At 40.4% G+C, this 22,677-nt stretch overlaps 1 protein-coding gene across 1 annotated transcript in view; it reads right to left on the reverse strand.

Moving 5' to 3' along the window:
* Positions 1 to 16,550: 16,550 nt before the first annotated feature.
* Positions 16,551 to 22,677, reverse strand: part of KLF3 (KLF transcription factor 3) — a 32,479-nt gene continuing 26,352 nt past the window's right edge. Inside the window, exons 5-6 of the mRNA XM_004459372.5 lie at positions 22,311 to 22,471; positions 16,551 to 20,535 (exon numbers count right to left, since the gene is read on the reverse strand). Coding sequence (XP_004459429.1) covers positions 20,354 to 20,535; positions 22,311 to 22,471 — 343 coding nt within the window. The 3' untranslated portion in view covers positions 16,551 to 20,353. The remainder of the gene's footprint in view (positions 20,536 to 22,310; positions 22,472 to 22,677) is intronic.

The following is a 22,677-nucleotide window of genomic DNA, read 5'->3' on the forward strand; positions in this document are numbered from 1 at the left end:
AGACTGGCCACATTTGAGCAACACAGAGGCTCTCAGGAGGTAACTCTTAGGCACCCTGCAGCTCTAGGCCTTGTTCTTATTTCAGGTGCACAGGCTTACAAGCATAGTCATTAGTATCAAGGACTCATTGTTGGACCTTCCTTCTTTTTTGGTCTTTGCTGTTGCACTTGGGGGATTGTTGCTGTTCCTTTAGGGACTGTGATAGAGCCAGGAACTCAGCACTCCCTCAGTTGTTGTTTTTAATGTAATCACTATGAATTTTCCAAACATTTTTATGTACCCTGGATATATGCCCTGGAGAACTCCCTGCCAACCATGTGTCTCCTGTCAATAACATCCCACACCAGTATTCCTCCCCTGCCATTGTTGAACTTCTCTGTGATCCAAAACTTCTTCAAAAATGAAGCCCAATATATTGCCAGGTTCCATTTATAGTAAAATGGAATATAGTGATGAGTTTAAAGGTTAGATATAGAATACATATTAATTCAGAAAAATTAAGGTAAAAATAAATTGGGGTATCAAAAAATTAAAATATGCAAAAGCTTTGTTTTTGATGTTTTGTCTTCCATCACTGCAATAAGTGTTGCCCTGTATGCAAATTGGCAAGGCAACTTTTTCCGTCTTTTCCTCAGTGTCTACATCTTTCTTTTTCTTTTTTTCCCCTAATTATTAAGCTTATCTTCACAAGTTTTAGATCACAGTAATTCATATATACAATATACAGTACTTCCACATATCCAACATAAAACTCTTTTCCCTTTCACAGCAATAATCTTTTTACATATTCATACTATATTTACTGAAATTGATGTACAGATACTGAGACAATAGCTTTCAAACAAGGTTACATTTGTGTTTACATTGTGGTTTATATTTTAGACTATACAATTTTCTAAATTTTTAGTTATCTTATGTTTTACATTATGATTTACATTTTAGCCTATCAGTCCCTATAAAAGCTTCTTTAAAAATAAAATATTTTAAAAATACATATGTACATATCCCGTGCTCAAGTAGGACTTATATAAGAAATGCAAGGTTATTTCCACCTAAAAAGAAATCTTTCATGTAGTTTACCTTATTAATGGTCTAAAGGAAAAAAAACAAACATGAGAATCTCAAATAGATGAAGAAAGAGATTTATATATAGGAATCCTGTATTTTATGCCATGGTTCTGTAAACCCACAACTTTCCTAATAAAGGGAAAAAAAATTAGAAAAGAAAGAGCATTTGTTAAAGCTCAACACTTAAAGTCAAGAAACTCTCAGACAACTAGAAAAAGAAAGGAACCCCTTTATTCAGATGAAGAGTATATACCAAAATCCTATAATAGAAATCATGCTTAATGGAAAACTTTTAGACTTATTTCCATGAAGATAATGATGAAAGTAGGATGCCACAAAATGCCACAAGTGCTTAACATAGTATTGCAGAGTTTAAGCAACATCACAAGACCAGAGAAAATCATAAGAGTTATGAAGATCAAAGGGTAAAATTAAATAATTATTACAGGTTTTATGATTACTTTCATTAAAAAAACAATAGGGGGAGTGGATGTAGCTCAAGTAGTTGAACGCCTGCTTCCAATGAAAGAAGTTCTGGGTTCCATCCCTCATACCTCCCAAAAACAAACAAATGAAAACACCAACTCTCATTGGGGAGCAGATGTAGTTCAATGGCTTAGCCCCTGCTTCACATGTATGAGGTCTGAGTTCAATCTTTCTGGTACCTCCAAAAAAACAAAACAAAACAAAATGAAAAACCCCACAATAGTATCATTAAGTCAAGAAATAGAACTAATAAGATAGTTCATCCTATTTTCTAGATACTAGATCATATTATAAAACCAATAGTGTTCTACTATACTAGAACCTAGAAAAAAATTTGTAGGGCCTGGGGCAAGAATACATTTAATCATACATTTAAATACCTAAAATTTAAGAATCAAAGTTACTTAATCTAAAAAATGGAAAAATATTTACTAATAAGATCTACCAGCAAGCTCACTATTTGCTTGCCATACCACACCACTTTCTGAAAGAGGAGACAGGGGGCCAACATTTCTTTCTGGCACTATGCCAGTTGGCACATGTCTTAGATCAGGTTCTTTGGAAATACATGCTGAGGCAGAGATTTGTGTGTGCGTGGTTTATTGGGGGGAGTGCTCTTGGGAACAACACCTGTATATAGAGAGAGTCTTGTTTGGGAGTGAAATAGGATTCGGAAGAAGGAGAAGCTAGGGAACATTATTTAATCTTTGAAAAAAGGTAACTAAATCTTATAAAATGTTTAAATAAAAATAAATCCATTTGCAATTCTAGTGTTTAATTTCCATATGGTGGGCAATGTAATAAGTCAATGTCAGGCTTCAAACAAGCTATATCTAGCCCTATATTTATGCAAATCTAAGCTCAATATGAACTGTTAAATATTGCAAAAGGTTCCTCTCTGTCCAACTGTTGCAAATACTGAGCAAATTTGTGAGTATGACCTAGAACTACAAATTGAAACACTAAGAGAAAAAAGAAAATAGATGTTCAGCACAGCATTATTGTCAAACAATACTACATTTTGCTGGAAAAGGTCTATAAATTCTCTCCTCCTATATAGCCACACCCCCCAAAAAGGGCATGTCTAAAAATAGGCAAGGTGGTCAAAAAACAGCCATTTTGGGGTCCTTGAAATTGATCAAAGGCAAACCACAAATTGAGGAGCACTTATTTATGAAAAACTGCTAGAACTTCAGTAAGAACAGCATGTATCTTCCATCTTCTTGTCAAAGTTGCCACACTATAGCTGACTTTCAATATTCTTTTTTTTAAATTTTTTTTAAAGATTTGTTTATTTATTTATTTCTCTCCCCTTCCTCCCCACCCCGGTTGTCTGTTCTCTGTGTCTATTTGCTGCATCTTTGTCCACTTCTGTTGTTGTCAGCGGCACTGGGAATCTGTGTTTCTTTTTGTTGCGTCATCTTGTTGTGTCAGCTCTCCGTGTGGGCGGTGCCATTCCTGGGCAGGCTGCACTTTCTTTTGCACTGGGCGGCTCTCCTTACAGGGCGCACTCCTTGCGCGTGGGGTTCCCCTGTGCGGGGGACACCCCTGCGTGCATCAGCACTGCGCATGGGCCAGCTGCACACGTGTCAAGGAGGCCCGGGGTTTGAACCGTGGACCTCCCATGTGGTAGACGAACGCCCTAACCACTGGGCCAAGTCCGCCGCCTCAATATTCTTGATTTCTCCTCTTATCTTTATTTTTTACTTCCTCCTGTTAGCATTAGGTTTATTTTACACATCTTTTTCAAGTTTCTTAAAGTGAGAACTTTTTTCTTGTTCTACATTCTTTTTTTTTTAAAGATTTATTTTATTTATTTCTCTCCCCTTCTCTCCCCTACCCCCACCCCAGTTGTCTGTTCTCTGTGTCCATTTGCTGTGTGTTGTTCTTTTTGTCTGCTTCTGTTTTTGTCAGCAGCATGGGAATCTGTGTTTCTTTTTGTTGCGTCATCTTGCTGCGACAACTCTCCGTGTGTGCGGCACCATTCCTGGGCAGGCTGAACTTTCTTTTGCACTGGGCAGCTCTCCTTACAGGGCACACTCCTTGTGCTTGGGGCTCCCCTAGGCCGGGGGCATCCCTGTGTGGCATGGCACCCCTTGCACACATCAGCACTGGGCATGGGCCAGCTCCATATGGGTCAAGGAGGCCCAGGGTTTGAACCACGGACCTCCCATGTGGTAGATGGATGCCCTATCCACTGGGCCAAGTCCGCTTCCCCTATATTCTTTTTAAAATAAATTTCCTTCTAGACACTGTTTTCATTGCATCACACAGATTTTACTTTCTTGTAGAATTTGATGTTTTTGTTAACCAAGTCCAACATCTGAACCCTCTTAAAGTCCACTTAACTAAATTTAATGCAATCAAAAGACCCCATACCCACAGGAATGGATTAGTTCAAGGACAATCTTTTCTGGGATTCACAAAATTCAAACTGTCACACCTGTTTTCTCCTCCATGTATGGTCACATTTTCCTGTGTCTATGCATCTCTCATAATTTTTTTGTTGTAAATTTGCCATTTTAGATAAGCTATTGTAGTACCTCTGGATAGAGTTTCCTTTCTCCTTCCCCTAGGGTTTGTTATTGTTTGTTTGTTTATTTTGATGTGGGCTATGGGTGGAAGGCTCTTTGTCTCTTCAGAGATAACCTAAGCTGAAGGCTGTGGGTGTGGAACGGTAAGAGGCTGCAGTCCTGCCCTTAGGGACAATGGCAACGGCTCCAGTCCCAGGAAACAGTTTAACAATGCAAGGGCTATAAACTTTAAGTATTTAGGGGAAATGCAAAAACCAAATATGCTAAAAGCTTATCTAGAATATCTGGAGTCCATGCTAAAAGCTTACCTAAGATGTGGAAGATATATATGCTAATTGAAGCCTATTGAGAACTGAAACAAAGGGACCATTTGGCCTTTCCTCTCTGTATAAAAGACGTTTGAAAATCTTGTTCGGGGCTCGGGATTCAAACAGAAGTTCCCGAGTCCGGCCCGGCCGGCCGTCAATAAACCATTTTTCCTTCTCAAAATCATTCCTGAGTCCTGGCCTCTCTATACTCAAATAATTGAACTTCTCTCAAATTCTACAACAATTTGTTTAGTGATTTTGCTAGATGGCTTTAGTGAAGTGTATACCCCAAGGTGTTCAGCCTTGATTATGCTCCTTAGAGCATATGCCTTGGGCATATGCACAATCTTTCTGACCATCGGGGATGACTGTACAATTAGCCAAGTTTCATTTATCTGTCTCTTTCAGTGGTGTCCTCATTAAGCTTCTGACTGGTCTTCTATCACAGAAGGCTCTTAGTCTCCACTAATTATTAATTGCTAGCAGGGGCATACATTTCTCTACAGTCTGATCCAACTAAAATCAGGCAACTTAGCAGGGGCTGAGTGTTGCCAGTCTTTGAAACATGCTCAGACTCTCCTCTTAGCAGAATTTCTGTGCTGTGGAGCAGGACCTGTAGGTTGAGGAACTTGATATTCACCAACTGCATGCACTCCTCCCATTCTCCCTATGGAGAAGAAGCTGTATATATTTGGTGGGCAGCAACTGATGCCACCACCCATTTGCTATCAGAGCCCAGCATGTGTTATTTGCAGCTCCAAGCTGGGGAGGAAGTGATCTGCCAGTTTTCACCGACTGCAAAATCTACCCAGAATATATCTTCTGCTCCCTGAAGCTGGAGGAAATAGGTGAATCAGCTGCCAAGTCCCCTGGAGCAGATCTCCCACAATACAGAGTTATATGGGAAAAGGAAACTACACTCTTCACCAGCTACCCTATGCAGATCCTCCTATGGGGATGAGGGAAAGAGTGCCACTTCTCAGCTGCTGTCACAGTATGATATAGGCCTTCTGAAGCAGAGATTTTAGTGGTTAAGTTTATGTGTCAGTCTGGCTAGGTTCTGTGTCCTGATTCTGACTGCGAAGGTATTTTGTTGATAGATTTCATTTATAATCAGTTAATTGTAGGTACAGATGATTGCATCTACAATCAATGAAAGAGATTACCCTTAGCAATGAGGATCTCCTCATCCAATGAGCTGGATGTCTTAAAGCCAGAACAGAAGATTTCAGAAGTCAGAAAAGACTTTCTACCTCTACTCCAGTCAACCAGCTTCTCCTGGGGAAACTCATTGGAGTTTCTAGCTTAAAGCCTGTCCTATACAGTATGGATATGACAGATTTTAGAGTTTCTAGTTTGCAGCCTGCCCTACAGAATTTGGACTTGCCAATCCCCACTGTTTGCATGAACTACCTCTTATAAGAAATCATTTAATATCTGCATATATATCCCGTCAGATCTACTTCTCTGGAAAACCCTAATACAGAGCTGTAGAAAATGGGATCTGCTGATATTTAGCAGCTGCCTAATCCATCCATATGAGCTGGGAGAGATAGGAATTGCTGTTTAATGGTTCTTCCACAAGGCAGAGATGTGGGTGCTGGGTATTTTCTAGCTCAAATGCTGTGGACTCCCACTTTTCTCACTAAGTTTCCAAAGACTTTGTTGAAAAATGTTTCTCAATTTGTTGCAAGCATATGATTGTCTTTGCTTATTTTGACTAGTTATCATTCAGGAAGTCTGACCTCTTCATGTGCACTTGAAAAGAATGTAAGTTGTTGGATGGAGTATTATATAAATGTTAATTAGGTTCCATTGGTTTATGGTCTTGTTTAGTGATGTGATTTGGAGCTACGTCTCCCAGAAAAAACATGTTCTTAAACTTAATCCATTCCTGTGGTTGTAAACCTATTGTAAGTAGGATCTTCTTTTTCATTTCATTTATTTATTTATTTATTTATATATTTATTTATTTATTTCTCCCTCCTTCCCCCCCCCACCCCCATTGTCAGCTCTTTTGTGTCCATTCGCTGTGTATTCTTCGGTGTCCATTTGCATTCTCGGCGGCACTGGGAATCTGTGTTTCTTTTGGTTGTGTCATCTTGCTGCATCAGCTCTCCATGTGTGCAGTGCCATTCCTGGGCTGGCTGTGCTTTTTTTGCAAGGGGTGGCTCTCCTTGAGGGGCGCACTCCTTGCACGTGGGGCTCCCCTATGCGGGGGATACCCCTGCGTGGCAATGGCACTCCTTACATGCAGAAGCACTGCACGTGGGCCAGTTTGCTACATGGGCCAGGAGGCCCTGGGTTTGAACCCTGGACCTCCTATATGGTAGGCGGATGCTCTATCAGTTGAGCCACGTCTGCTTCCCTGTAAGTAGGATCTTCTGATGAGGTTACTTTAGTTAAGGTGTGTCCCACCCCAATCAGGATGGGTTTTAATCCTATTACTGTAGCCCATTATAAGCAAAATGAAATTCATGGAGATAGAGAGATAGCCACAGAGGTGGCAGCCAAAGGTTGAAATCAAGGGAATGGGAAGATACAGGAGAGGCCACAAGAGGCTGCCATGTAACAGAAAACCTAAGGACCAAGAATCGCTGGCAGCCAACCCCAGAACACCACAGTCTTCAGGGAGAATGTATCACTTTGATGATGCCTTGATTTGGAATTCTCCTAGCCTCAAAACCATGAGCTAACAAATTTCCATTGTTTAAACTAATCCATTATGTGGCATTTGCTTGAGTAGCCAAGGAAACTAAAGCAGATTTTGGTACCGGGAGTGTGTACTCTACTGTAAATACCAAAGATGTGGAAATGGCTTTGGAATTGGGTATGGGTAGAGGCTGGAAGAATTGTTAGGTGTCTGATAGAAAAAGCTGTGATTGCCATCTTAGTTTGCCAAAGGCTGCCAATGCAAAGTACCAGAAATGGGTTGGCTTTTATAATGTGAAATAAATTAGGAGAAAAGCTTACAGTTCCAAGGCCATGAAATGTTCAAATCAAGACACCATCAGAGATACTTTCTCACAAAAGTCAGCTACTGGTGATCCTGGCATCCTGCCCTGTGGCGAGGCAGGTTGGCAGCTGATCTCTGCCGAGGTCCCTGCCTTCCCCTCAAGGCTCATCATCTCCCAGAGCTCAGCTGCAGGTGACCAGGCATATGGTTTCTCTCTTTCCAGGCCTCCCCTCTCAGCCTCAGTTGCTCTGGTATCTCCCCAGGCCCAGCTGTGGGAAATCAGTCATATGGCTCATCTCTTCTGCCTTGATCTGCAGCTTGGGCTCAGCCTCTTGGGGACTTAATGTTTCAGCTTTGGCTGCTAATGATCTTTGAGAACTTTCTCACACATGGCCAGGTCACAATGGCAGAACTCCCTTTTCTGTGGGTCTTCTCTCTGTGTGTCTCCATTTATATAAGGCTCCAGTAAGAGGGCAGAGATCCAACCCGAATCATGCCTTACTGATGTAGCCCAAACAAAATGATCTAATTAAGGTCTCTTAATTGAATCTAGTGCAATCAAAGGGTCTTACACCCATAGGAAACGATTAGTTCAAAAACAATATTTTTTTGGATCACCAAATTCAAACTGTCACACTTGCTTTGAAGAGACTGTTGGTAGAAATACGGATGATAAAGGTACTTTCAATGAGACCTTAGAAGGAAATGACACATATGTTATTGGAAACTGAAAGAAAGGTGGTCCTTTTTTTTTTTTAAGTGGTGGAGAAATTGGCAAAATAGAGTTCTGATATCAGATGGGACGCAGAACTTGAAAATGATGAACTTGGATATTTAGCTGAGGAGATTACCAAGTGAAAAGTGAAAAGTACAGCCAGGTTCTCTTTTCAGTTTACAATAAAATGCAACAAGAAAGGGATAAGCAGAATACTGAATTCTTAAGTACAAAGAAACCAGAAATGTATGGCTTGGAAAACCTATCCAGATAGTGTGCCCTGAGATGGGCCAAAAGTGGCTAATCAAGAGACCTCCCTCGGCTTCTGGAAAGTGACTCCCTGGAGAATAGGACTCCTACATTGCCAAGATCCCAGCCACTTTAAAACAAGGGATCACTGGGCTTCCTGAGGGCTCCAGAGCCACCCATGTCCTTCAGTTATGGCAGATGGCTCTGGAGTTTGGTGCTTTGCCATGGGCCCTACTTTAGAGTTTATGCTCCCGAGTGTGACAGAGTTGGACTCATTTGTGCTTCATGCTTCTTCTGTCCCTTCTATTTGAACCTATAGTTGGCACTGGAGTTGGTAGGTATATGTCCAAGAGACTTTAATCTTTGGGCTGTCCATGTGCCGGCTGAGCCTTAAGCCTCAGCAGAGTTGCAGCACCTACTCACTAGTTCATTGGATTCACTGAGGACAACTAACATGGGATGAAGATGGACAACCACCACACTAAGGAACTCTGAGAGAGTCCACAACTGCAAGCAAGAGGGTCCCATCCATCAGCCATATGGGACGAATCCCCCTCTCAATTAGAGGTGGAGTAGGCATTACCATCTCAGAATCTTCAGGACCGGGGAATAAAATATGGACTAGAGTGGACTTACTGGTGTTCTATTATAGACTTAACTGTGCTTCTAGCAATGGAAGGAATTATATCATTGATGAGGAAACAGTGGCCTCTGAAGGGGCTGAAGTCAGGGAGATGGAAAAAGAGGTATAATATGGGAGCTTGAAATTGTCCCAAATGACATCACAACGACAGATATAGCCATTATATATCCTGTCATAATCTACAGAATTGAGTGGGAGAAAGTGCAAACTACAATGTAAACTATAATCCACACTGTGTGGCAATGCTCCAAAATATGTTCAACAATTACAAAGAATGTACCACACTAATGAAAGCAGTTGTTAATGTGGGGAAGAGTGGGAGGTGTGGGGAATGGGACATATGGGAATCCATTATTTGTTTAATATAACATTTTATGTAATCTAAGTATCTTTAAAAAATGAATAAAAAATATATTAAAAAAATAAATAAGGGATCACCTTCCTTCCATCGTATCTATCTAAGTCCTCATCAGAAGTACCATTATGAAGCAGACACGACTCAACTGATGGAGCATCATCTATCATATAGAGAATCCAGGGGTCGATCCTCAGGGCCTCCTGACCCATGTGGTAAGCTGGCCCATGTGCAGTGCTGCCATGCGCAAAGAGTGCCATACCATGCAGGGACACCCCTGCATAGGGATGCTCCATGCACATGGAGTGCACCCTGCAAGGAGAGCCACCCTGCATGAAAAAAATGCAGCCCACCCGAGAGTGGCGCTGTACACATGGAGAGCTGATGCAGCAAGATCACACAACAAAAAGGAGATGCAGTTTTGCAGTGCCACCAGATAATGCAAGCAGACGCAGAAGAACACACAGTGAATGGACACAGAGAGCAGACAATGGGGGAAGGGGAGAAGGGGAGAGAAATAAATAAAATAAATCTTTACCAAAAAAAAAAGGAAGTACCATTAGTGTCCACATTTCTACCACCAGTCTCTTCAAAGCAATCTAGGCCATTTCTATCAAGCACCTCACAATTCTTCCTTCCTCTACTCATTACCCAATTACAAAGACTTTTTTAAAAACATTTTTGATATTTGCAATATCAGCACCCACTCCTGTTTCAGTTTGCTAAGCTGTTGAAAGCAGATACCATAAAATGGGCTGACTTTTAATAGCTTATAGTTTAAAGGCTAGGAAAAATGTCCCAAACAAGACATTATCAGGTGATACTTCCTCCCTGATTACAAGTTACTGGGAATCCTGGACTCCTCTGTCACATGGCAAAGCACATGGTGGTGTCTGCTAGTTTTTCCCTTCTTTTCTGGGTTTCATTGATTTCAGCTTCTTGGCATTCTCTCTCTCTCTCTCTTTCTCTCTCTTTCTCCATATTCACCCTATTTATAAAGGACTCCAGTAAGAGGATTAAGACCTACCATGGGCCATGCCATAACTGAACTAACCCAATAAAAAGGTCCTATGTACAATAGGTTTATACCTACAAGAATGGATTAGATTTAAGAACATGTTTTTCTGGGGTACATTCAGTTTCAAACCACCACAGAAGGGGTGAGGCTGTCTCTCCATCAGAGCTGGAGGACAAAATATTGATCTATTGATGACTCTAAGACCTTGAAATCTATGGATTTTGCTTTGGTGGGTTTTAGAATTATTCAGGACCTGAGACTCCTGGTTTCCTTCCAATTTCTCCCAACTGGAATGGGAATATTTACCCTATGCCTGCCCCTCCATTGTATATAAGAAGCAGATATAGGCATACCTCATTTTGTTGTGCTTTACTTTCTTGCACTTGGTAAATATTCCATTTTTTACAAATTGAAGATTTGTGGTGACCCTGTGTGGAGCAAGTCTATCGGCACTATTTTTCCAACACTGTGCTCACTTTGCATCTGTGTCGCATTTTTGTTAAAGCATGTGCTTTGTTTTTTTAGACATAATTCTATTGAACACTTAAAATCCTATAGTGTAGTGTAAACATAACTTTTATATGCACTGGGAAACCAAAATTTCATGTGACTTGCTATATTGCGATAGTTGCTTTATTGCAGTGGTCTGGAAGCAAAACCCACAATATCTCCAAGGTATGCCTGTAACTTGCCCCAGGACAAACCACACCCATAACTCTTTTGATAAGACTTTGTATTTAGTACTGTTACAGAAATGACTTAAGTTTTTTGGGATATTGTGATAGAATGAATATATTTTGTGTGTAGAAAGAACATGTCTTTTTGGGATCCAGAGAGCAGCTATGATGGTTTGAATCTATGTACCCCAGAAAAACATATTCTTAAATTTAATCCATTTTTGTGGGTGTGACCCCATTGTAAGTAGGAAATTTTGATGAGGTTATTTCAGTTAAGGTGTGACTCATTTCAATCAGGATGGATTTTAATCCCATTACTGGAGTCCTTTATAAACAGAATGAAACTCAGAGAGATTGAAAGAATGCCACAGAGGGAACAGCAAAAACTGAAATCAACGGAACCTGGAAGAGAAGAGAGAGGCCAGGAGAAGCTGCCGTATGCATTGCCATATGACAGAAAAGCTAAGGGCCAAGGATTGCCAGCAGCCAGCCCCAGAGCCCCACAGTCTTAGGGAAGAAAGAATCACCTTGATGACAGCCTGATTTGGAATTCTCCTAGTCACAAAACTGTAAGGTAATAAATTTCCATTGTTTTCCTTCATGTTAATTTTTTCCACCTATTTTATCTCTGCTTTTATGATTGGATAATTCTTATTGATCTTTCTTCAAGTTTACTGGATGTGTCCTCTGTCATTTCTCTTGTGTTACTGAACCCATATAATGGGTTTTAAATTTTGATTATTGTGTTTTTCAGTTCTAAAATTTGCATTTGGTTCTTTTGTATGTATTCTATTTTTGTTGAGGTTTTCTAGCTTTCTATTTGTGTCAAGAGTGTTCGTAATTGCTTTCCAGAGATTTTAAAAATATTTAAAATATTTGTCAGATAATTTCAACATTTCTGTCTTCTGGAGGTAGTATCTGTTGACTTCTTTCTTGTTCAAGATGAGATTTTCTTTGTTCTTACAATGTTGAATGCTTTTCAGTTGTATCTTAGAAATTCTGTGTATTATGTTGACTTGGTTCCTGTTTAAATCTTCTGGTGTAGCAGGCAGTCAACCCATTTAGATTTAGAACACACATCCTGGCCCAGTTTTGTGGGCTGTGGTTTGAAGGTTAATTTGATTTTCAAACCTTTGCAGTGGTATTCTGGTCTGCCCCATTGTGGACTACTCAGAAGCCAATCTGAAGCCAGAGTGATATTCCACACCGTTGTTCAATTCTCAAAGATTTTGCTGTGTGGATTCTGGTCAATTTTTATCCATGGGCCTCTCAGGGGTGAGCTTGGAAATTTGTACTTAGATTTAAAAGATCTCTTTCTTCTGCTTCCTCTTTTCTATAATCTACACTCAACTTTCTAGTTGGAAGGGGGAAGAGATGCTGCCTCTTTCCTTCTTAGTTCAGGGTGAGCACCCCACCATCTCTTTGACCCCTGAGCTTGGTGGCCAGGAGGAGAAGTGTTGTTTCTACTCATGTTCACTTAATGTGGGGCAGGGAGAGCTGACAGTCTCTTCCTACCTGCCTCTGCTCACACTACAGCAGTGCAAAGGACAAGAGACTCCACTTCTGCTGACATTCACTTAGTGCAGAATGGGAATGGTGGATTTGGGCTCCATTCCATAGTTGCTGCAGCATGGTGGGGAAGGGTTGGTGGTGATCTCTTAGAGTATTAGTCAGGATTTTCTGAGAAACTCTCATATGTTGCTGGTGGGAATGCAAAGTGCCATGGTTACTCTGGAAAACTGTTTTGTCAATTTGTAATAAAGCTAAATATACACTTACCACACAGTCTAATAATCCCACTCTTACTCATTTACCTAGGAGAAATGAAAACTGATATTAACACAAAAATCTGTGAGTATTTATTGTGGCTTTATTCATAATTGACCAATCTGGAAATAAGCCAAATATCCTTCAAATAGTGAATGAATTAACATACTATGTACATCCATGTTCGGTAAGTAAAAGGAACAAACAACTGATACATGCAGTAACATGAGTGAATCTCAAATACAAAATGCTAAGTGATAGAAGCCAGACTCAAAGACCATGTTCACTCTGGATAGGTAAAAGTACAGGTAAAGCAGCTAGACCTGGAAGAGGGTGCTGACTATAAAGAGGCATGAAGAAATTTGGTTTGGGGGCTGATGGAACTGTTCTGTGTCTTGATTGTGGTGATTATATGACGTATGTGTTTAACAATACTTATTGAACTGTATACTGAAAAGAATTACTTTACCCTGCATAAAGTACATGCCAATATACTTGACTTTTAAAATAGATATATATCAAGCCTATTTATGAAGACCAGCATATTCTTGACACCCCCAACCCCACCTCATTATCCCTTGGGGAGTTCTGGCTGTGCAAGTATTTTCTTAGTTAAGGGATGGATGAGTGGAGTCTGGGGAGCATATGCCAGAAGATGGCACAACACAGGCAAATGCAAGGGTATATAGATTGAGTTGTGAGAGGAGACACCAAAATGACCTGGAGGCCACCCAGACCACAGTCCCATGTAATAGTTAAGAGAGCAGGCTTTGGGGTTAGGTGGCCTGAATTTGTTAACTGGCTCTTCCTACCTTTGTCACCTTGGGCAAGTTACTTAACCTCTCTGCCTCAGTTTCCACATCTGTAACACAAAAATTGATAATAGTTACATGCTAAAGTTCTTGGAAGAGTACTGAACATATATTAAGTGCTCAGTTAATATTAGTGATTTTCACTCATTTGCTCATTCAATACATCTTCCCTGAGCACCAGCTTGTACCTGGTCCTGGGCATTAGGCGGTAGGAACCTACAGTAGAATCAGTTTTGGATATCCAAGGTCTAGTGAGGGAAGGAGGCAGATAGGTAAATTGACAGATAAGGATCATAAATGGCAATAATTGAGGGAATTACAGGGTTATGGGACCCTGATGAAAGAGTGAGTGGAATTCACCCAGAGGAAGTCTCAAAGAAAAAGTGACTGTTAAGGAGGGGTTTGATCATTTTTAATAAAATAGAGTTTTGCTTATTTAAAAAAAAAAAAAAAAAAAAAAAAAAAAAAAAAAAGGAGGGGTTTGAAAGATGAGTAGGAATTTGGAGAGCATCTCCCTGAAAGTTACTGAGTCTGGAGAGAGTTTGAAGGTTGATGGGGTTGAGGGGTGGGGGAGAGAAACAAAAAATCCCATGATGATAGATGGGGCCCAATCGATCCAGGGCTGGATCAAGAAAGACCAGTTGAAGGTACAATGAGGGCCATGGAGAGAATTTAAACAGGGGAGTAGTAACATAATCAGATCTTTGTTTTGGTGGCTGTATGATCTTCCATCCTTTTAGATGACTGAAGTGAGAGAGAAAGTAAGGCACTCCCAGCAAGAAATGAAGACATCTGAACAGGGACAGGAGAGGACAGATTCAGGTTTGGAGGTGAAGGTTGAATGTGAAGAGGTGAGAAAAAGGTTAGTGCCAGAACCTAGGAGTAGAACACAGAGTCACCTATTCATGCAGCCAATATTTAATGATGCCTTCTCTGTGTGTGGTGTTGAGGACATGAAGGTGAACAAGTCCTAACCCAGCCCATGGGGCTCTCATTCTGGTGGGGAAGTCTTGGAGTGTAATGAATGATCTCAGGGAGAGCAGGGTCAAGGCTATTTTTCAAAAGAAAGAAGTGGGGACTGAAGATGATATAGGAGAAACTGGCTAATGTGGAATGAGATTTTATTTAGTTAGGTGGTGGATTGCACGAGTACAGGCATGGAGGGGTGGGGTGGACAGGGCAGGAGCTGAACTGTGTGGCAGGAGATGAGACTTGGAGCAGATCTGTAAGTCTTGCAGGTCATCAAAGGCCTCCTCTCCCAGAGGTCTTTAGAAGCCAAGTCCTTGGGGTTGATGGAGTTCCTGGGTTTTCAAAGGAGGAAGAATGATTGAATGAGAAAGCAACGTGGTCTAGGAACCTCAACATCCAACTCCTGCTTTCTACTCTCCAAGAGCAGAAACACTCAAAACACACAGGAGCAGAAACACTCAAAGCAATAAACACGTCCAGACTTGGGGAGAACTATTCCTTTTGAAATAAGGCAACAGACTAAAAAGAATTCTATTACTAATTTGGGGGAGCATGGGGGAAGCACTGTCTCTCATACAGCAACATTACCAACCACTGTGACGGTCATTTACTCAGATAAAAGGAAATCGTAACAAGTTCCATGTACACATCTTAAAGTGAATGTACCCTTGAAGGACAATTCATCAGGGTGCTTTTATTTTTTTTATCGCCCCTCCCCCCCCTGTGGCTTTTTTGCGTGCTGTCTGCTCTCTCTGTCCATCGCTGCATGCTCCTCTGTGTTTTTGCTTGTCTCCCTCTTTTGTTACATCACCTTGCTGAGTCGGCTCTCTGCAGCACTTGCTGGCCGGGTGGCATCTCCCAGTCGGGCGGTGCTCCATGGTGCTTGCGAGCTGGGTGGCGATCAGGGGCGTGCGGGCGAAGCTGCCTTCACAAGGAGGCCCCAGGACGTGAACCCAGGGCCTCCCATATGGTAGACGGGAGCCCAACTGATTGAGCAACAGTTGCTTCCCCGTCACTGTGCTTTGTGCACCCACACTGGTCATTCTGGTTTAACTCCTACATGTATACATATGTGCATTTAATACCATCTCAACCCTTCCTTCCCTGAACAGAGCCATTTGTTCCTTTAATGCACACCAGAATTGGTAATTTAGCCCCAGCCAGGATCCTAATCGCCCCTTCAAACTGGCAGCATTTAAAATACCTGACGATTATGTCTTTTCGTGTGTGTGGAACATACTTACTCTGTTCAACCATTCTCCATAGAATCTAATTTCTCATAGATTCTCTATTTGTCATCATCCCGGTCACTCCTCTAAACAGAATACAACTTGTAATTGGAATTCTGCCTTCTCCCCAACCTCCTTGCATTGCCTGACTGGTAAGACAGGGAGTGGGGGGAGAAGGGAAGAGATTATTACATTTTGCCTTGAACAAAAGAACTCTAAACCCTCATCAGTAAAGCACTTGTTGCTGTTCCTATGATACACAGATTGCAGTGTCCGTGGACATGACACTGAAGGCTTGAGAAAGAAATAATTGTTTATCCAGAATTATTTACTGTTAACAGTTACCATCCTCTTTCCCATTCCCCACGCTATGCATCCTAATCCCTTATCTTAAACATTTAAAGTATTCGTGTGTTTTTAAATACAAGCCACTGCTTTTTGGAAGTAGATGGGGCCATAACATAAATATCCTAAGTACGGACTTGGTGAGTTTGTACCTTTTTGTGGGACTGTCTGAAGGCTTATAAGTTTGCATTTAGAAAACTTTCGATTGGCTTTTACCAGGAAACTAGGGACAAAGCATTAGGGCTGAGCTACCTCATTCAGTGCATCTTCCAGTTAGATCTATTTTTTTGTCCGTCCATCAACAGTGTTTGCCTATCAAAGAGTGATTTACTTTGAAATTTGAAGCAGGGTCTCTTACATGTTTCATTCCTAGGTTTTGTTCCTAGATACACTATATGTATAATAACCACACAATCACATTTAATATTCTGGTGGTTTTATTAACAAGTATATAATACATATATTGCATACTGTATATAGTATATGAGGACTGTACAGTACAAATTTATGTTCACAGTTTGACATGACAAAATGTCATTACTGAATTCCCATTGGACTACAGAGTAGAAACAGAGAAGGTACATTAAACATTCACATCTTTAGTAAGAAAGATTACCAAAATGTTTCAGTATTTGCAAGTATACTAATGCATGCTAAAAACCTTTACCCATTCAGTCTTATTAGCTTATAAAATATATTACACTTTATTAAAAATTTATGCATAGTTTATACAGGTATTAAAGTACTGTAAATGTAATAATCCTGCTATACTTGCAGGTATGGTTTAAGAGATGCTAAGCAGAAAGATTATTTTGACCCTCTAACACTAAGTACATAACAGCAAGAAAAAAAAAGTGCTAGTATTTGTAAAACATTATCCTTGTAGCCTCCGTTTAATGTGTGAAATGGCTTTGTAAATGTATTTAAGTGAATTTGCAATCATTTAGCAATTGTTAACCTTGACCAAGAAAAGAATAAAGACAACTCTGAGTGACTTCACGTATGACAAGAATTCCTTCAAGACTATGGTATATTTTCAAACCAAATTATTTTAAAATCTAGCCCCTTCAGATTGTCTTTAAAACAATCTAATCAGGAATGATGTGCAGGTACACAGTATCAGCAATAGTCTTTCAAATTCCACATTAGTGCAATACTGATAGTGCAGATGGGTGTTTAATAAAATATAAATGTACATGTATAGTTCCCCTGTAAATCTGTTCCAAGGCTCCTGAAACTTCTGCAAATTTAGCATCTCCTTAGTTGAACATGGCTATGCTGCAAAAACATTCTTCAGACCAAGCAATTTAGAATGGTAATGCCCATTTATGATGTAAATTCACATTTTAAAACTATGATGGATTCTGATTTTAAATTTTCTGATTTCTTCCCCAAGATGACATTTGGGTAATAATCCAATTCTACAACAAACAGAATTTACATGACACTAACCTCATGTTTACAAATCATTCTCATCAATTTAAAATATTGCAATTAAAATCACCATGGATAGTATCACGGTACATCATTAAAACCTTATGTTCAAGGGCATTTTAAGATTACCTTATATTGAAGATCTTCCACAATAACAGCTACAAATGACTAAGAGACTAAATCCCCCAACTATCATAGTAAGATACAAGTGTATATATATATACGAGAAAATTTGGTTAAGTGCCAATTGGTAACTAAAGTATATAGACAGCATGGGAATAAGGAATGGCCTAAGTTGCTTTTCTTTCAAATAATTAAAATGGGTCTTTGCTAATGAACTGTTAACAATCTAAAACAAGCTGCATAGTAAAGTAATAGTCTTTGCAGGGTCTTGCTTGCTCTTTTGAACAAAATTTAAATATGCCCTAATATATCGAATTTCACAATTACCCATGAAACTTTCTATTAACTGGACCCAAATCTCAAAGCTAATTCAAAAACCAATTTTATACTCATCATCCCACCACTCCCAACCTCCCCCCCCCCGACTTTTTTTCTTTATGGGTTAGAACACAAACTAGTTATGCCCATCAAAACAAAAAAAGTGGGAGGGGGTATAGCTCAGTGGTTGAGCGCCTGCTTCCCATGTATGAGGTCCTGGGTTCAAACCCCCATATTGCCTAAAAAAAAAAATTACTTGCATTCCAACTTGATTCCTGTGTTGTAGAAGAACCATTCTAAGTAATGAACACTTTGGTATGAATGTGACCAAGCATTTATAACACAGACAATACCCTACTTCTCAAGAGCCATTTTTATCCCTCAAATCATGTCAGAGTTGAAAGTAGCCCAAATAAGATTTTCAATATTCTAAACAAAATTTGCAGTGCTTAAAAAAGAAAAAGAAAATCAAACCCAAGTGCCAGGATAACAAATTACCTTTCATTTCTAACCTACATTTCCTTTCCATTGGCTCACAGGGCTGGATCTCCTAGACACAGCCCCTACAACTATTTTTAGCATAGTGCCATCAAAGCAAGCTTCCCACACAATGCCCAGGCCTCCAGAATCACTCATTTACTAATTTTTATAAAAGGATTAAACAATGTATTCCTCCCAGCCAAAGTTGTTTGGATCCTGAGTTGTAGCTGGGATACATCTTCAGGATTCCATTCTTCTCTCTTCTCCAACTCCATCCTTTATCAAGGGATGAAGGCACATTTGGTTATATGCACCCACACGTGACCACTGTTGCCCACTTTCTTCAAATTTAGGACCAATAGCATTTCCATGCATGAATTATTTTTATTGGCATTTAAAATACGGTACTCAAAAGCCAGCTTTTGAAAAACTTCCCCAGAATGATGGTGCTATTATCTTCAACATAAACACGAGTCATTTTCAGTTTTGTTTTTCTGACAGGATACTTGTTAGTGATAGATTGCCAGCTCCAACAGTAAACTTTTGGGAATTTTAAGAAATAGGAGTCCCTGAACTGAGTTTTCTTTTTCAGAAATTTGTCCCCAAATGTGCTTCATAACTAGTTATATTTACGAAGAATGTCACTTGGTGTTAAACAGAATGAATCTAATAAAGCATTAGCAGGTGCTTATTGAGGATATGCATCATAAACACTAACGAGAGCCAATTTGTCACCTTATAGTTCTCACAGAAGGTTCTTTATCAAAGCTGTGATCATCTTGATAGGGGAATACAATTGCCACTCAACATTTTCCTGTTTGCACAAATGCTATAAGCAGGGTGGGTAAAATAAAGACCATCATGCTCTTACCCAAAAGATTTTTTACCAGGAATGGGTAAGTACTTCTGTGTAGTCCCTACTATCAATGCTTGATTATCCACATTGGGACACTGCAGGAAAGGAGATGGCTCCATGGAACCCCAATGGCATTTGGCTTTGCAGTATGGTTCTGTACAGCTAAGTATCCATAAGGAGTAAAGCTCTGGGGATGCAATGCACAGTGAACCAAATGCTGAAACTCGACTGAAACCTCTAACCCAGGAGGAATTGCTGGCTTCCCCCTTGGCTCCCTCTGCCCCTCCCCCACTCAACACCCCTTTGCTCCCACTCCATGCTGTGTAAGCACAGCCTCCATTCCTTGAACCAATACACATCATACACCTAAATCAACAGCTTTGGCTCATCTCTCAATGGTGGCAAAGACCTCCATGAGCTGTGAGCATGGTGGGCAAAGGAATTAATTTAGATGAAGTGATAAATCCAGGCTGCCAAGCAAGATTTGTGAAGGGCCATGCAGATTTAGCTGTACTAGCTTGATGTCTTGCTGCACTTCTAGCTAACCACTGTTGGAAAGGCTCCACCATTCTTTTCACTGTCCAAGCACAAAATGCAATCACAGGGCACAGGCAGGAATGTCTCTGGCAAGGACTAGCAGGCTGGATACTGTATTTCTAATACATTTACTTTGACTTCTTTTCAGGAATACATGGAGAGACCGACAATTGGTTATGTTAGTTTACAAGTTCCCTTGTTCTCAGTACATTAAACGTATCTGTAAGAAGGGTTTGCTTAGCATCCCCAGGGGGGAAAAAGTGTTCACATTCTTTAGGTCTGACCCGTGGTAAGGAAACATTAGAGAAAATCTACTACTGACCATATGGAAGTTTTGAACGATATAAATTCAGACTCAGACCAGCTGAATCAAAAGTAAAATGTACATGTAAAAAATGAGTTAGATAACGGGAGGGAGGACAGAGAGAGAGCCGGGAGAATGGGGAGTCACGCTGAGGTGGGAGATGGTGGCATTCAAACTAGCATGTGGCGTTTCCTATGTAGGGCAAGATGGTCAGATCGGGAGAAGCTGCGGTCACAGTCCGGACACTGGAAAGGTTTGATTCCAGTATGTTTTCGGAAATGTCTTGTTAGTTCATCAGACCGAGCAAACTTCCATGTGCATCCTTCCCATGTACATTTGTAGGGTTTTTCTCCTGCAAAAAGGAAAAAAGGAGCTAAATTTTTCTGAACGCAAAAGGAAATTAATTAGTAGAGACTGTAAAGCTAGGGTTTTTGATCTAAAGCTCTTGACAAATATTATTTCCAAGATGGGCTGATACATTTAGCTTCAGTAACAGAGTGCCTTCTATACCACTACAGGACAAGCAAGAAAAAGTGAATTAATCTTCTTAATGCTGAGTTGGCTCTCTGCCAAAGAAAAAAAAAAGGGAGTGATTTTAAGAGTTCTAAAAGCATAAATACACTGTGAGGGGAGACAAATGAAACTGGTCTGCCCTCTACTAGCAGGATGAATAAGATAAACACCTGATGACCCACATCAGTCTATTTTCAAGTCTTAAACCTACTTAGGGACTTAAACCCCTTCCCTGGGCTAACGCACAGGGGAGGAACAGACCCCGGTGGGCCTGACAGAGAGCGCCACAGTTACCTACAAATAAAAAGCTGCCCATGGCAATTTCACGTAGTTAAACCAGTAACGGTGGGCAACGGGCAACACAAATTAACTCCTATTTACCATCCCTTGCACTCTAGATAACTTGCAGGTTTTCCATACTGGGCATTTCAATGAGCTCAATTTGTATTACCTGCTTTACTGTACAGAATACATACAAGCTAAGAGACAGTTTCCCTTTATCTGAACTGTTATCCAAATAATGTCTTTTTCTAAAATCTTAGGCTTGAAATTGTTAACATCTACCCCTTGGGTCCCATGAATGCCCTGGATTGCTTTTTTCCAACTATTTGCTATTGCTGACTGGTGTTCCTCGAAACACAGGGCCTCAGCTCTCTCCAGGGTAACTTTACGCCAAAGCAAGCACGCTCACAGGAGGGCACCCTGGGGCTCAGCGTCTTCTGACACTTCTTGCAAAAGGACTGTTATTCCCTCAGTTTCCTCTGTAGCCTCCCCAGGATTCACTTCCACACTGACAGCCACTTTCCTTTTCTCTCCCAATCCCAACATACCACGTTTTGTAAATATTCCTAAGAAGAAAGGCTCTCAAGACTCAAAAACTAATCTACTTTCTGAACTAAGGAAAATGTACAGAGATAAACCACTGTTAATACTAGAATTTCCCATTGAGGATCTGGAGGTCAGATAAAGCTTACTAAGTAATCACTGATGAGTCACTCACTACTAATACTGACTACAATTAATCATGTTTCAATACGTTTCCATATGATTTCCATAAGATGTTTTGTTACCAGAATGTTCAGGAGCACTTGGAACAATCTTACTTTTTCTTCATCTACATAACCATTTATATATGATCTGGTTTCTCACTCTCTATATCCAACACGGGGCAAGATGACAAACACCACAGAATAAGTGTGGCAGGCAACAGCATACAGGTTCCCCCAACTTTTAGTGAAAGACAGTAACTACCACGATCTCCTCACTTTGCTTTCCTTCAGTAATAGGCCTCTATTTGAAGCTCATTTTTAATTAAAGTACTGCATTGATCTCTTCTACATAAAGAACTGCTCTTTGCGATCCAGAATTTGATGAAACATTTGTTAAGTGACAGCCCATAGAAACAGCCCAGCGGTACGGGCACCCTCCCGTTCCATCTGAGAGTCGGGAGGGCATTCTGTAGGTGACTACACACGACTGTCAGACACCCTGCTAAATGGATGACTCTAAATTTTCATTATAATAACCTTTTAAACTACAACTTTGCCTTTAACATTCCATCAGAGGGCTCTCTTAAAAAAAAAAAAAAAGAAGTGAGCCTGGTAGTTCTAATACCTGTGTGTGTTCTTCTGTGTGCTTTCAAGTGGGAGCTTTTAGTGTAGACTTTGTTGCATCCGTCATAATCGCATCTGTGTATCCTCCGTTTCCTTTGGGTATCTGGAGATTCCACAGGTAAAGGTCTCTTCCCAGGCTGTACAATGACTGAAGGGTGATTCCTATAAAGATCAATGTTAAAGGTGAAACGCTGAGTAAAAGGCTCTGCCTTTCTTCAGTCTACCGAAAGTATTGACATTGGACGAAACAAACAAGCAAAAATATCCCAACAAAATTAAAAAAGAAATTAGCTGATCAACCCAAGAAGCACTGCTATATTCATTCAACAAACATTTATGGAGCACCTACCATGAGCCAGGCACCGAGC

The sequence above is a fragment of the Dasypus novemcinctus genome, chromosome 1, assembly GCF_030445035.2.
Source record: "Dasypus novemcinctus isolate mDasNov1 chromosome 1, mDasNov1.1.hap2, whole genome shotgun sequence".
In the NCBI taxonomy this organism is placed as follows: Eukaryota; Metazoa; Chordata; class Mammalia; order Cingulata; family Dasypodidae; genus Dasypus; species Dasypus novemcinctus.